General features: G+C 29.9%; 1 protein-coding gene across 3 annotated transcripts in view; it reads right to left on the reverse strand.

Moving 5' to 3' along the window:
* The window catches only part of LOC106683076 (protein apterous), a 170,965-nt gene that overhangs the window by 17,159 nt on the left and 137,654 nt on the right, over positions 1-16,152 (reverse strand). For all 3 annotated transcript variants that reach the window (XM_014424303.3, XM_014424301.3, XM_014424302.3), the window contains one exon: positions 1,503-1,726. In XM_014424303.3, coding sequence (XP_014279789.1) covers positions 1,503-1,726 — 224 coding nt within the window. The remainder of the gene's footprint in view (positions 1-1,502; positions 1,727-16,152) is intronic.

A 16,152-nucleotide genomic window follows, 5' to 3' on the forward strand; every position in this document is an offset into this window, starting at 1 on the left:
ATATATATATATATCAGTTCAGGTATAGGTATATAGCAAAAAAAAATTTTCATAAAGGTGGCGCTTGTACCTTTTGCCTTTTTAAAACTTCCATGTCATTACTCGATTAATGACCATAATAGGGGAGATTTTGAATTTAAGATAATAAAATATACATGGACCCTTTCTAAACGTCTTTTCTGTGTACTATGTAAGCAGGGATATATTTTTTAACAAGCATAAAATATAGCTTAGAGAAATGTACGATATATATTATTACAAATGTACAATTTAAGAGATTCAAGAAAGTTTTATGGTTTTGAAAAAAAAAAACCAACCTCCACCATTTGAATTTGAAATTTAAAAATTATCATTAGATAAAACAAGAACTGGGAAGAGAAATCGATGAGAGAGACCTGACCTAAAGTAGAATGAAGGAAAACCACATTTACTTCACACTCAGTCAAGGAGTTGTTTCTCCATCGAAAAAAAAAATGAAGCTAAGAAATGGGTCAAATTGTGGAGTTGCGGGTCCTTCTTTTCCACCAACTGTTGGGAAGGGCAGGATTCCAGAGAATTAGGGATGTCGCCATGGAGTCCGGCTGGAACGGGATCCACCTATCCCTGGAGTATAAAAACTGGGACCTGACTCCTGGGAGAATTTGATTTATCCACCTCACCCATACTCTTGGTGAGTTATGGTGGGATGGTCGTTAACCCCTCCAGCTCTTGAGCGGTGGATGTGCTTTGAGCTTATAAGAAAATCCAAGCTTAGTGATGATAGAAGTTAGTGAAGGTTTATTGGTCACTGTAACGTCTAAGTACTACTTTATTTAAATACCAAGCATATATCTTAAATTAATCCGTAATTTATACGTCACGATGCCACATAATGTATGAACAAACCAGAAAATACTCACATATTAAAATTGCCCCGTTTCAAATATCAAAATACCAAGGAAAGTTAAATTAAATCTTGGTTAAATTAAATCGTGATTTTAATCTCTTCTGGAGTCATGATTCGCAGATAATTTATACAGTAATATTTCGATAAACGATTGGAGAGTAAAGGAGTATGATTTTAAAATGTTTTGGCATATAATTTAGATTTCGGAGGAATGTTGGCCAGAAAGGAATTTAGAATAAAGGTTTAAAATAAAAAAATAAGTACGGAAGAGAAAGGACGTTTTCAATTTTTCAATAGAATAGAGGAAGTAAATTATGATTCAAACCAAAATATTTTATTTGTGGACGACATATAAATTATGTTAATAAAACGTAAAAAAGAAACCATTAAATGTTAATTGTATTTTAACATTGGATAGAACTGACATATTCACTGGAGTTTTCAATAGAACTTATCCAACATTCATTCTAACGGAAAATAATTAAACAAACTCTTCTTGGAAATATATTTGGTATTCAAATGCTATTGTAAGACCACTAGTTCTAGACATCAACTTTATACAATATATAGAATGTATACTATAATAATATATGATATATATGAAATGTAACCTCACCTGTAGAACCCTCTTGGGAAGTCCTGTCTTTTGGGAAAGCTGTTTGAGGTCCTTTGCATCGGGATTGTGGTTGATGGCGAAGTAGGACTTCATCGTTCTCAGCTGATGGTGCTTGAACGAAGTCCGCATCCTTTTAGTCCTTGTGTGATGTGACCCGTTGGCTCCTGGAAGACCTGGCGTTCCGGGACCAAAAGCGACATCTAGGTACGATTCGGCATTTAAATCTGAAAAAGACAAAAGTAAATGAATATTTATAAACAGGTATTTTCAAATATTAACTTGTGGTGTCTGATAGAACAAAAATAGTTTGTATAAAGAACACTTCTAAAGTTTTTAATAATTTATTTTTAGAAAAAATAGTTATAACCAAAAAGCTTAAGCTTAAGATTATTTTCGAAATTATGTTTAACCTTCCTGTAGCCTTGCGTTACTTTTAAGCAGCAACATCATGTTTGTTTTGACCAATTTCTTGCTATAATTAACTCAGAGGCGTTTTCGAGCATCAACGTAGTATTTCAATTTCTTTTAGAAAAGATATTATTTAGATATATGTTTTTCTCTCTCAATTAAGGACTAAAAAAAACAACTATAACAGTTTACTCAAAAGAATAAATGACAAAGTTAAAACAGGCATTTGTGCGATATAAACTCTATGAGATATATCGCGCTTTCTGTTGTTACAAGCATAAAACCATACTATGGGCTGACAACTTTTCTATTAGCAATTTATGATAAGATTTTTTTTTGCATTTATTTATTTTCTCTCCACTCTTATTTAACCTTTCTCTGAAACCTATTATTGAAATTTTATGAAGCCGTTAAAAGTCATGTGTAACAATTGACAAATTTGCGCATACATTTTTTTTTCTATCTGACTGCTTCTGAACCACTTTTACGTCTTAGTGTTTTCAAAATTGTTTTCTTATCAATAATTGACTAATAGTTATTTATAATTTTAAAACTGTTTTTTAAAAATATTTTTTGTTTATTGATAGATATTACAATCTGCCACACAGTTGTGGGCAATAGGTAATATAGATAAATGATCACATTCATACTAAAATAAGAAGAAAATAAATAAATTAATGAAAAAAAAAATCTCTCTTAAAATATGTACAAACAGTTATAAATATAAACAAAATTAACATAATCAAACTATGTGTATGAAAAAAATAAATAAATATAATAACATAATAATAAAATAATATTCAAAACTTTATCAATACCGAAGCGTAAAGTTGGTTCAGGAATAGTAAGATAGCAAAAAAAAATTTTTTGACAAAATTATCATATAAGTTCATTTTCATGTGGTATATATTATAACCAATTATGGCAAGTAATTACCTTGTTGAATATAAGCTTTATCATCATTACAGAGTGTGTTAATAATTTCTTATTATTAATGACCATCAATACTGACTAAAATAGTATATTCTAATTCCTCTTGACTCCTTTATGTTCTTGATAAACTACCATACGCCAACCAAACGTCTAAGATTACCCATTCCGTGATGTAAAAACAATGTTAAGATAATTATTGTACATTATTATAAAATCTGTATTTTCATCTTTATATTATGTTTTCATCAATTATATTACGAATTTTTAATAATTTATAAAAATTAAATTTGTTAATATTTACCTTACAAAGTATTATTTTTCCTCTTTCCTTTCTGTTAAATGTTTCCAATTAATTAGGGCAAAGTATGAAAATATTAAATAAAAAAGTGACTAAAATTTGATCATTAGGTCCAGTCATTACTTATTATTATTTTAAAAAGCTTAAGATGAAAAGTATTGAAAGCGAGTTATGATTCACCATATTGTAAGATTAAGTTCTTGAGTTAATTATTAATATAGTTAATAAATAAAAATTCGGTCTGTTAGAATTCTCGTCATCAGTTGTGTCACGAGTAGTTTCTATCTCATCACTTAAAGATAAAAATGTCATTTTATTGAAAAGTTCTTCTAAATTCAATTTTTATGTTTATTTATTTTACAAAAGTTCGATTTTATAAACTTTAATTTTATTTACTCGAAAATGTACTGAATTTTCTAAAAAAATTGGGGTGATACTACACTGCTGATATTTAATAAATACATTACATTTCACTATTATATGCAATTCAATGCATGCAGTAAACAGTATTGACTGAACAGTACAAAACTTTGTTAAATAACAGACAGCCTCGAGAAAAACTAATGACATGAGCAGAAGCTACAAAAGAACATAATCATTGACAGGGACAAACAGATTTAAAATATTTTCCAAATGTCAGGTCTAGCCGGCGAGGTTAATCGGTACGGGTAATAGAGAAGTTTAAAAAAATAATATCAATTAAAAAGTATATAAATTAACAAACTAAAATCGGATTAAGGGACTGTTCGGAATTAATTACAGGATGAGAGAGTGTGATTTAGAGCAGTTTTCATTGGCTTCGGGGGATGATAAATTGCAGTGACATGAAGTGTAGCGTTATAGGCACTCAGTCCTTACGGAGCTATTCTCGTGGACGGCGAGATATTTATAAAACCGATCCTTCTTGGACCTCTTACTACCTTATTTTGGAAAACTCAGAACATACAATTTACTTATTAATTAAAAAAAAAGAACAGTTAAATAAACACTCCTCTCATTTTATGATCATTTTTTTACTCTTAGATGTATTTTCAACTATAAAATAGCTCTATACTGGCAGATTTTAAATCTTAAAGTACTATTTTGTGGCAAAAAAAGAAACATTCTTTCTCTTTGAAAAATAAATTTCTAGTTTCAATCATTAGTTCGTAGGTTATTCAAGAGATGGAGCTCCATGTTGTTCGATAGTTGTTACAATTATTATTTTCAATTTTCAATAGAAAGCAATAAAAACCCTGTCATTAAAAAATTTAGGACCATCTAATTTTTTTTTTTAAGAAAAAATAATTATTTAAAATTAAAAAAAAAAACATAAAAACTTTTCAAGAGAAAAAAATATACCTAAAATGAACAAATGCAAATTACAATAATAGAAAATAATCCAATCATAGAATATAGTTATAATTAATCATCGGAAAATACACTATTTTATTTTTTATACTTAATAATTTTTATTATTGATATAATTATTTTTCATTAAAAATAATATATTTATTTTTCAATTTTGTTGATAGAAAAAAGAATTTCTAAGTGTTTTTATTAAATAATTTGTTTTATCTGTTTGATTGTTTGACTGATACTGCAAAATAACTGATTATACTTCAAATAATGTGAAATAGAAAAGCTTGGAAATGACTGTAAACTCCATTGTTGCCACAGGAAAAGGAGTCGAATGTTCAAATTTCTTAAATAACTTGATGTTGAGATTGGATGTATGATCAACAATATTTGGTTTAAATACTTATCTAAGAGGTAGTACATCCGTTGTAACATAAAACTCTGGCTTGAATATGAAAATAAATATCAAATTAATGTAAATTGAGGTTGAGAATATGAAGATGAAACTCTAAACTTTTAATTGTTTTCCTTCTTATATTTATTTTTTAAACATTATGTCCTTATTTTTTGAACTTGAATTTCATTAAAAATAATATAAATCACTTTTCCTACAAAATCTATACAAATGAAATTAGGTATAACTTTTATTTTACAAACATTTTCATTTCTACTAAAAAAAAAAATTTAAAAACGTTTGTTAAGTTTTTTACTCACTGGTTGTCAAGAAGTGGAATAACAATAAAGAATAGTAAATATTAATAATTGACTGAATTAATACATACTCTCCAAAATCATAATTGAATAACCTATAATCAATATAATAGTTATAAGTAAATATTTAATCAATATAATAAAGACTCCATACTTTATTTATTAAAATATGTTTTATTTATAAACCATGTAGATAGGGGCAAAAATCGTGAAAATTATTTTAAGCATATTTTATGTTTATATAGAAAAGTACGAAACAAATATAGTAATAATTATTGCATATATTTTAATTAAATAAATAAACCAACTTCCCTTGAAGTGTTTTTTTTAAAACCATTGTTGATAGTTCTAATAATTTATCATTACAAACGCTATGAAACATACGTACTATTCCGCAAGAAGATACAATCAATACTTGAACAATCCCCCAGTCACCAAGGACTAATCTATTACGTACAACATCATTATTTCAGATATCGAATTCCTAATAGATTTAAAATCTATGTCTGTGGCGGCTGGCCTATTGTGTGAGACTTAGGAGTGGACCCTCGAAAGACTAGTGATCTTATTAGACGGTAGTTATGTTCACAGCGCAGATCAGTAAGCTAGAGCAGCGAGCACCGTTCCTAACAAGAAGCACGCGCCGGTCGGCGAAACGAAAACCAAAACCTTTTATCAAGAGCCGTTTGTATATCCTATTAAAAAAGAAAATCTCTTCTCCGGGGGGCCCGCCGGTGATCTAATGACCGACTGATTGTGATAGCGGCACGTGACCTAACGAGGGAGTGCGCCCAATTAGGGAGGACTTACCTCCTGCAGCTACGGCCCCTCCTGGAAGGATTAGGACTCTGCAGCTCGTACGGATGAGGTGGTCTCATCCCCGTATCCGATCCGGGGAGGATATCTCATTGTCGTGGAGGAACGGGAGGAATCATTGTCCTTCTGCGGGGAAGATTTGATGCACTGTGATAAATTGACGGAATTGATTAGGGGCATGTCATTGTGACTTCATAACTAAGACAGAGATTTGCATTGCTTTTGCATGACCAACTGCATATCAATATCTACACACAGGTTGAAGAGATATTCCTTCAGACTGCGGTTTTTCTTTGTGAAACTGACCTTCAATAATACATTATTGTAAAAAGAATGATCATAAATTTTTGAATGATTAAACACACAACTTAGTCCATCTTCAGAAACTGATTAGCACTCCATGATATTTATGTAACTAATTTCATACAGCTCCAAAGTCAAATGAATTTATAAGCAATTTAAAAGAAACATAAAGAGTGGTTACACGATTGTTTAAGAATAGACTTAAATTCTTGCATATGACTTATAAAATGTAATTAATTTTTAAAATCAATACTATTTAAACATTTTAATCTTAATGATTTATTTGTCTATTACATATTATTTAAATATAACTTTGCTTGTAAACTGAGGTATTATACAAAAATTTTATGTACAACCAGAATATTTGGAATTTTTGTATATTAATAGAGTTAAGTCATGACAAATGTTTATTGGTTATTGATCGGTGAAATAAAATTAAACTTCATATTAAATTTAACTAACATTTACAAAGATAATTATAAACGTTTCATCGTTCGTTTAAGTACCTTATAAAAAGATTAGACTTAAATGGGATTACCTGTAGATTATTTTTTAACTATACACTCGAAACCTGTCAAATTAATCAATGAAAACTGTTAAATGTCAAAAGAAACCACTTTGATGGAATCATCCACTCATTCTATTAGTGATTTGTGAAAGGGCAATTGGCATGAAATAATTTCTAACATATCCTGAATGATATGCAGATCTAATGATCTGAAGCTTGTATTGAATGAAAAGCGCTAGAATCTCCTGGAGTCCACTTTATAGCAGAAGAAAAATATTGGTTCGGAGATTCGAAGATCACTGTGAATGTAAATTTTTATTTTTTTATTATATTTTTATTACTATTATTTAAATTGTTTATATTGTAAGGAATACATAAATGTGTTTATCGTTATTAGTTATTGTCTTTCACTGATACCAATCTGACAATAAAAGCGACTTGTCTCTCATTGATATTATCGTTCAAATGTATTTTTTTGTTTGAAAAGTTCAAAGAATTCTTTTGTATTTTTTGTAGTTTGATTAAAATTCAATGAAATTGTAACAGCTTCTTTATGTGTTACATATAAAGAAGCTGTTACAATTTACACAATACCAACTTTTGATTCCAAAATTATAAAATAAAAAAAAAAATATATATATATATTTTCGTAGTAGTAATATTCCTTTTGATAAGTAGAATGAAAATCATAAATGATCTATATTCAGTTTTGAACTCGTTATCCCTGTATCTTATGAAGGACGATTATTCTTCAAACAATCCATTTATACCGGTTCTATATTCTGTGACTCAGAAATCCCTTTAGGCGGAGCAATAAAGCGAAATAAATAAATTGGGGACTGATTTAGGTGGGTACTTAAAGGCCGGGATATCGGCGTCGAACCCCGGGGCACAATCCGCCTTCAGCTCCCCCGCAATTTACATATTAATTGAAAGTGGTGCTAACTCTCATAGGAGCCGTCTCCATCTCCCGAGAGTTATGAGCCATACATCACACTTGTGAGTGGTCCTTTCAACGAAACCATCTCTCACATTGTACAATTAAAATAAAGAAACAAAAACCGAAAGGGGAAAAAAAATAATACGAGGCGGGAGCAGTGCGCTCTTTTTTATTAGCGGCAGGTCAGTAGGGTTGCCTTGGCGCCGTGTATGGGTCATTTACGTGTTAATCGCTACATATTCTATAAATATTGAAGAGTGCGGTCTACAAAAACAAAGATATGATGAGATTCATAAAAGAATATAAATCCCACTTAACAAGCTAGCCTAAAGCACTAAGGATCGATAGGCAGTCAATTCCATGGGAGGGTCATCCGATGATTGTTTTTCGAAATCAAACTATGAAGAGTTATTGATGGACTTAGATGATTACAATAACATTCTTTGAATAACAGATACTACTTTATAAGTATGGTTGAAAGAATCTTCCTCAATACAACAATAACAATTATTATCTATCAAGCTAAACTTTATTTAAAACATGGGCGTCGTCAAGTATGTTATAGGAAATGGATTCTCTCCCTCTCTTCCGCATAGTTTGAAAACCAAGAAAGTTGAGAAATCTAATGTGCTTTGAATAAAAGCATTTCACTTTCATCGATCTTCCATTCTTTACGAAATAAAGTCGGCGATACTCTTGAGACCCTCCAGGTTTTTCTGCTTGCGATTTCTCCTTCATAAGAATGCATGTCTGGATAATGTTATCTGCAGTTTGTTCGCCTCTTTCACATTTACTTAAAGGAGTTGGATCAATGTTTTGAATTTTACTTGAAGAGGTACTAAAATAAAAAACCCATTTTCAACCAACAAGTTAAAAAATGGAGATTATATGATTTAGAATAGGAAAGAAAACTATTGTTTGCACGTATCAATACTTATAGAATTATTTAAATAGTACAAAGCATTGGTATAATTAATATGTATTATAATATATTTTAAATTGGAACTTAGTAAAATTGCTACTTGTGTTAAGAATTAAAACACTTTAATACAGTTGAAAAATCCGGCCAAAATCGATGGAAATTTAAAATTTTGTCCAATTCCAAAACAAAAAAAAAATAAAAAAGTTTCTGTTTACAATGAAAAATAACTTCCTATCAAAGCGTTTCAACGCTAGTTTTTTTTCCCCCACCAAAACGTTCAAACATATGACAGGATTGTAAAAGATTTTCCTCTAGCATGTAAGCACTTTAAAACCTTGCCTAGCATAGTTTTCATCGTATAACTTGTATTTAGAGAGACTAAAAGATACAATTCTCAGGAAAACGCTGATTTAATGATTCAACTTCCAGCACATTAGAAATATTCTGAGTTACGGACATCTGAACAATAATTATTTGACGCTTTTAAGGTGGAATGGATCTCAGCTCTGAATTAGTTATCTCCTAATCATAATACAAGAAATAAAATGTAAGCACTTTTGATTTCTTGTTTCCAGATGAAGAATAGTTTAACTCCTAGCATGAATTTAATTAATTTTTGTTTCTAGACGGATCTATTTGTTAGCTCTATTTTAGCTTTCTGACAGTGTTTATCCAAAAATAATAATTTTAGTAAAAGGATAATGTACGTTTTATTATTTCTAAACATAATTTTCGTTCAAGCTTTCAGTTCAGATCCGAATGTGTTTTATCGCTATCCACTCTATCTATAATATCTAGAGAACGGTGGCTTACAATATAAAATAAAGAAATCAAATATGATTATTAATTAATGATATTAAAAATGTAAAGTTGTTGTTTCCAAGATGATAAATTAGAGAGAAAAAAAAAATTTAGGTCATATTGTTAAAATAAAAAAACAACAACAATATTTTAGTTGTCATTCGATCGAATACATATTCTGTACGGCTAGTATAAATATATACATATATATATTTTTTCAATTACTCCTTCGTTCCATATCATTTCTCAAGATTTATTTAGAAGCGCCTCGTAAATTAAGAGTAGCTATGATTTAATGGTGCCCTGAATAGCCTTAGCTGGAATATATCTGTCTTCTGATATTAGTTTTCCATTTCTGACTTATTTATGACAGGCTCTAAGATACACCATATCGTCACCAAGCCATTCTTATGTGAATGTTACTGTTATTATAGTGCTGTAGGAATTTTATAATAAAGTAAAAATGTCGAAAAATGAAAAAAAGTATAATAGGCGCGAATGGTCATGTGAAAACTTCACGGTACAGAAAAATTCACATGTTTCCAGTTTTATTACATAAAAGAGATATCCGGCATACAAAATACGGAACATAAAATAGGCTTATGTTAGTAAATCGTATTAGACGTGGTGACGCGGTCATTCATTCGAGCATTGCACCTTCACTGAATAATCCTCAATGCGTCATGCTTGTAGAGAAAATATACTGTTTTACTCGAGACAGCGATAATCATTCTGTCTCCGTTTTTCTTAGCATACTCGACAGTTCGCTATGAGGGGTTTGCAGGACATTTTCGAAGAGCTAATATTCAAAATAATCTTTACGTATTGGAGAGAATAATTGGTACTTCAGGGTATTTTTAGTACGTCATGGTGTGCCCAGATGTAGAGAAAAAATACATATATAGTCGGTGTTATGGCAAAAGGGCGAATCAAACATTTTTTAGAAGAGTATATTTTTTACTAAGTCTAAAAATTATTATTATAGGAAATAAATAATATGCTCCCATTTTTGATAACCTGGCATAATCTTAATGATCCTTCAAATAGGTTGGATCGCATCATACATAAATATATACATACATGCACATTTATAAAAGGCATTAAAAAAAGAAAGAGGTTTCAGAACTCTGGTAGAGGTAAGTCGGCGGATCGAGACGGGTCAAATTGGGTTTTATAGACTTCGATATAGACATCAATACCCTAGGTTGTTCCCATGGAACGTAAATGAAGCCCTGTTTTTTAAGGCCCAAAACTGAGCCATTTTTAGATGGACCTATTGGGTTTTAGGGATATTTAACACGTCAGCCATTGAAAATTTGATTAGTTTTCAAGCAAAAACGCGAAAAAAAATTGGTTTTTTGATAATATTTGTCAAAACGAATAATTGCATCAAAAAATGGATAGAAAACAACTTCAAGGGAAATAGGATTCGGTGTCGAATGAGCCTCATAGATGTAATACAGGATCTTTGATAAATCGACAGAGTTTATGTGATTTTCTACGGAAATTTGTTACTGCCAAATGAGATAGTAATTGAAAAATGACAAAATGTTTCTAATATTCCATCCCCAGCTGTAATACTATCAACACTTCTTGTAGTCACTCTCTAATTTGCATTCGCAATACAAGACTTGTTCTTAAGAATCGTTTTTGGATTTTAACAATAAATGTTAAAAAAGAAAAGAGAAAAACCTTTTATTACATCAGAAATAACCTAAAAAGTAACTACTTTCTAAATTTATTAATATTTGAAATTATAAACTTTTTTAATCCTTAGACTGTTATAAATGACACTGTAAACATGATAACATCTTGCTTCCAGTCTTAGTATTCGGTTAAACAACATGATACTTAATCGGATTTGAATAACAAATGAAACCAATCAATGGATTAAAATTTTTAAAAATAGGTCATTTTTTGTGACCCATTCCACTATTTTAAGGTCATCAATCATTCTCCTTTAGATTTCACAAATAACGTAGGTTTGTGTGTAAAACGAGCCTGTATATCCTTCTGGGGTCAGAATTAAGCAGAGCTATTCAAGATTTCATTTGACTTTAAATGAGATATTAACTTACCTACTCAAAATGTCAAAAAAAAAAACACCCGAGTATTCTTTTTCATAAAAGACCTACTCGGATGTTAATCATCATTGAGGGAATAATTATTCCCTCATTTGGAGGTAGCAAGTCAGCTTTATTGTTCTTACTGCCCTTACTGACATTCTTTTTTAAGAAACCAATATTGTACACATTTATAATTCGTTCTCCTTAACCATTTAGTGTATGGTTGGTGAATAAAACCTTAGTTTTAGAAACGTTTTCAACATCTATCAGAATATTTACTGATTTCATACATTTTCCCAAATACCTATCACCGTGTAAGGAAGCGACAAGAGACCTTTCGACGAACTCTGGACAACTCACTGAAGACAGAAGGCTGTGATGGCAGCTGGATGATTCACAGCGCAGTTAAGATGGGATTTTAAAACCGGTCGAGTAGGATTTATTCAACCAGGGGAAGAGTGGACGGACAAAGGGACCAAAAAGTCGACACGTCAGCGACACTTGGGCAGAAGATCGTTTGTTTTTAGGATCCCAGTGAATGCGGTGTAATGTAGACCTATCTAAACCTCACTAAATAACTGAGTAATAAATTATGGGCGAGCCGGCTCCTGTTTGAGCAACTGAAATTTCTGCCTCGTTCTCACGTGCTGTTGGTTTGCCTAAAATACGTTCGAAAGTAAATCATTATTTACCCTATGGCAAGGGGCCTTGGTTATAAAAAGGTTACCCAGTTTTGGAATTTGCATTTCATTATGCTATGATGGCACTGGCAGCACAGAATGTAGAGGTGCTCTAAGAATAATTTTCATCTTTCTCATTTTGTTCCATTCGTATTTAGGTTTATGTTTATATAACTAATGCTGATGAAGTATACAAGTCCAATCTTGCACTAAATGCTCCAAAAATGAACGACTATTGTAGCCGTTAAGTCTTTGTCAAATTTTAATAGAATAACAGGTTATAAATTTTTTTAGGTTATACATTTTAACCTTAAATTCAAGTAACATGCTCCGAACTGGTTATCTAGTTAATGGTTCTGCTAAAAAATGTTATAATGAATTAAGTATTTTAGAGTGATGTATTTTTTAATATGATATATTTTACAGATCTGGCACGGTTTTTCTTTTAAATCTACATTCCTTTCCAAATTATTTTCATGTCAAACGGCTATTCAGCATGTAGATTTTAATAATAATAATAAAAAAAACCAAAAATGTGCTAAAAGACTAAAAACAATATTCGATTCCAAAATCTGATATACAACGGCGTATGAATTGATGACAAACACCTCAAGTATAAATGGCCACGAGCCAATTATCAGGTACGAGACCTCACCTGTCCTCAGTCACATCATAAATCTCAGTGGACTCCTATCGTGGTCTACCATCGACACAGGAATTGGCTACCGTAGCTGGCGAGCTATACTTTAGGGGGGAATGTGACCTGGGTAAGTGGTTATAAATGGACTTTAATACTTATTTAAATTAATGAAGAAAATGGAAAGTAAATTTGCCCGATATAAATGTTTAATAAGAGATGAACAGTGTGTCTGAGAAAATAATTATATATCAGCCTTCAATGTTTACACCGATTATTTACTGATAATATCAATAAATTTATTTATTTGTTTTAAGAAATGAGATGTGAAAACACGGAATTAAAAGTGAAATGAATGAAGTGAAAAAAATAATAATAGTCTATTTGATTTTAACACCTCGAAGATCCAAAATATATGCAGCTCACTTAAAATGTCATATGTCGTCAAAACAAATTGTATGTTTATCAGAAAATATGTATATATAAAAAATATATATTTTTTGTATTACAATTTTGAACTATTGAGCCACAAGCTAGATATTGAACCTCGGCTACTTTTGCAATTAAAAAGTAAGTTACTTGCTTTAAAAAATAATATTCAGAAATTTATTCGTTGTAAGAGGGAACAATGAGTACATACTTTACTTCCTGATATACACCGATAATTCTAGAAGATCTGAATATGACCGCTTAAAGCATTTAGAGGTGGTCTTAAAATTCTTATCAATTCTATTATTTTTTTTTTACTACTATCTTTTATTTATTGATAGATATTACAATCTGCCACACAGTTGTGGGCAATAGGTAATAGTGATGAATGATCACATACTAAAATAAAAAAATAAATTAAATAAAAAATAAATTAAAAAAAAAAAACTCTCTTGAAATATATACAAACAGAAGAATAAACAAAATGAACATAATCAAACTATTTGTATGAAAAAAAACAACATAATGATATAATAATATAGTCTCTAGTCTCTATTAATTTATCAATTTATTTTTGTTTATATATATAAAACCACTGGTTCATCAACTTCTACGGAATAGATAGGTTCTCGTCCTCTAAAAGTAAAGAATAAGTAATTCATTTAAAGACATCAATACCAAAATAAATTAATCAGGAAGAGATGCTGTATTACTTCTAATCAGGTGGAATATATTTAACGTTTAGTATTGAATTTTTATTTTAGATTTGAACTCCTTGTGATGTGCCGATCAATCCTATTCTATTTCAAACCCTTAATCATTAGAGGGATCTATTAAATTTTAGCAAATAATTCAATGAAGATAAAATTTTCAATGTTAAAAAGAAATCGAACCCACACCCCGCTATACATTTCGAAAAATTTAAACTTTAGAAACGTCACTTATTACATTAGTATAGAAAATATGTAAAATATCATTTACTAAAACCGTATTTTTTTTTTTTTTAAACCACTTTTATATTATAATGTTTAAAATTTAGATATTTGCTGTATTTCGAGAACTTGGTTTTTAAACAGTTAGAGTACTTTCACCAAACTCACTTTGAGATAGAAAATTACTTTGTAAGATTATCAATTCATCTATGACCTATTTTTTTTATTCATTTAAATATATAGAGCGCGATAGAATATCTTAAAACAATCAAGGTTTATAGTTATTCCTTGTTAAGCTGCCTTCTCACCCTGAAAAGTAATTTGTGTGGAACATAAGAGAGAGCGACGGCAAACCAGACACCTTACACCGATCTTAGCACGTTTGGAATATTAATAAATGTAGAATTTTTATGGCATTGGCCAACTCTCACCACAATCTGTAGGTTGCAAAGTAACTTGGAAACAGATTTGTGGAGTACGCCCCCTTCCAACCTAGCTAAATTCTTATGATAATTAATATTTTATATTATAATTATTCTACAGTACATATCTTGTTACTACAAAGTCTCCGTAAAATGTGGCCCTGATACAGTAAAAGGAGAAAGATTAGATCTTTAAACTTATATGAATGTATTTATTAATCTTCTATTTCATTTCGGATTATAGGGGTTCCGGGAAAAAAAAAATCTAATAATTCTTTTGAAGAGAAAGCATGGAAAAATCAACTTTGATTAACATAATCACTATAAAAAATAATTAATTATTTTAAACATTTTTTTTTTTAATTGGTTTCCAGTTTATTCGATTAAATGTTTATGCGCTATGTCAACCACACGTTGAATGTCCCAACACATCTGTTGCATTACAGAGCTTCGCATTTAGATCAGTCTATTTATGAATACGGAAAGAAAAATCAATTAAAAGTTGTAATAAGAATGATGAAAACCAATCGCATGAAATAAAATTACAAATAAACAAAAAACCTCACAGGCCATGAAACGAGGTTAAAATCGAGTTGCTGCAGTCCCATTTACCCCAAAAGGAAACGTACCTAGTAAGGTATTATTTCCGAAGGACAAATTTTCACTAACATTAAAATACAATTTACACATTCAATAATGAAATATACAAAAAAATAAATAAAATTTCACTATATGATTTCAATTTATTTACATTCAGTGACTTGCTATTACTCTGTTTTTGAATAAAAATAGTTTAAATTCATATTTGTATTTGAGAAAGTTCCCTAGCCAATACCGCATAGAAATATATTGTTAAGTACAATAAATAAATGTGAACTTATTCGTTGATGTTTTTATGGTATATTTAAATATTTCCGGAGTGAGGAACAAATTTGTTTATTTGAAAACGTCTTAAAAATATAGAGTTTAAGTTATAGTCGCAAATTCAAGGTAGAAGTAAATTTTTAATTTTCATGTATGTCAATTGCTCATTTCGGATTTTTAATAAGTAACATCAAATACTTTGTTATTAGGTATTTTTTGTATTATTTTTGACACTGCAAAGGGAATTGAAAACTGAAAAATTGAAATATTACAAAATACCAAATAGTAAATTGCCTATTTCCAAAATTTACCGACGACATACCAATAATAATATGGTGAATAAAATAGAATAATAATAAACCAATATAATAATATCTTGTTCAAACATAGAATTAATTAAAAAGTCTATATTTTACAAATGTTTAACCGTATATTCGTGTTTCAAACTACATTTTATTTTCTATAGTCTGATTTAAATTTATAACCATAATAATTCACCAATTAGTTTCTTGGGTACAGGGGAAGATTTAAATACACTTTTTTTGGGAATAGAGACGGGAAAGACAAAGTTTGAAGACATTCTGACAACTCGATTATCCATATCTCGAATTAAAATCGATTTTCGTAGGCATAAACAATATA

This window comes from Halyomorpha halys, unplaced genomic scaffold (genome assembly GCF_000696795.3).
Source record: "Halyomorpha halys isolate HHAL.00 unplaced genomic scaffold, Hhal_1.1 Scaffold462.1, whole genome shotgun sequence".
Classification (NCBI taxonomy): domain Eukaryota; kingdom Metazoa; phylum Arthropoda; class Insecta; order Hemiptera; family Pentatomidae; genus Halyomorpha; species Halyomorpha halys.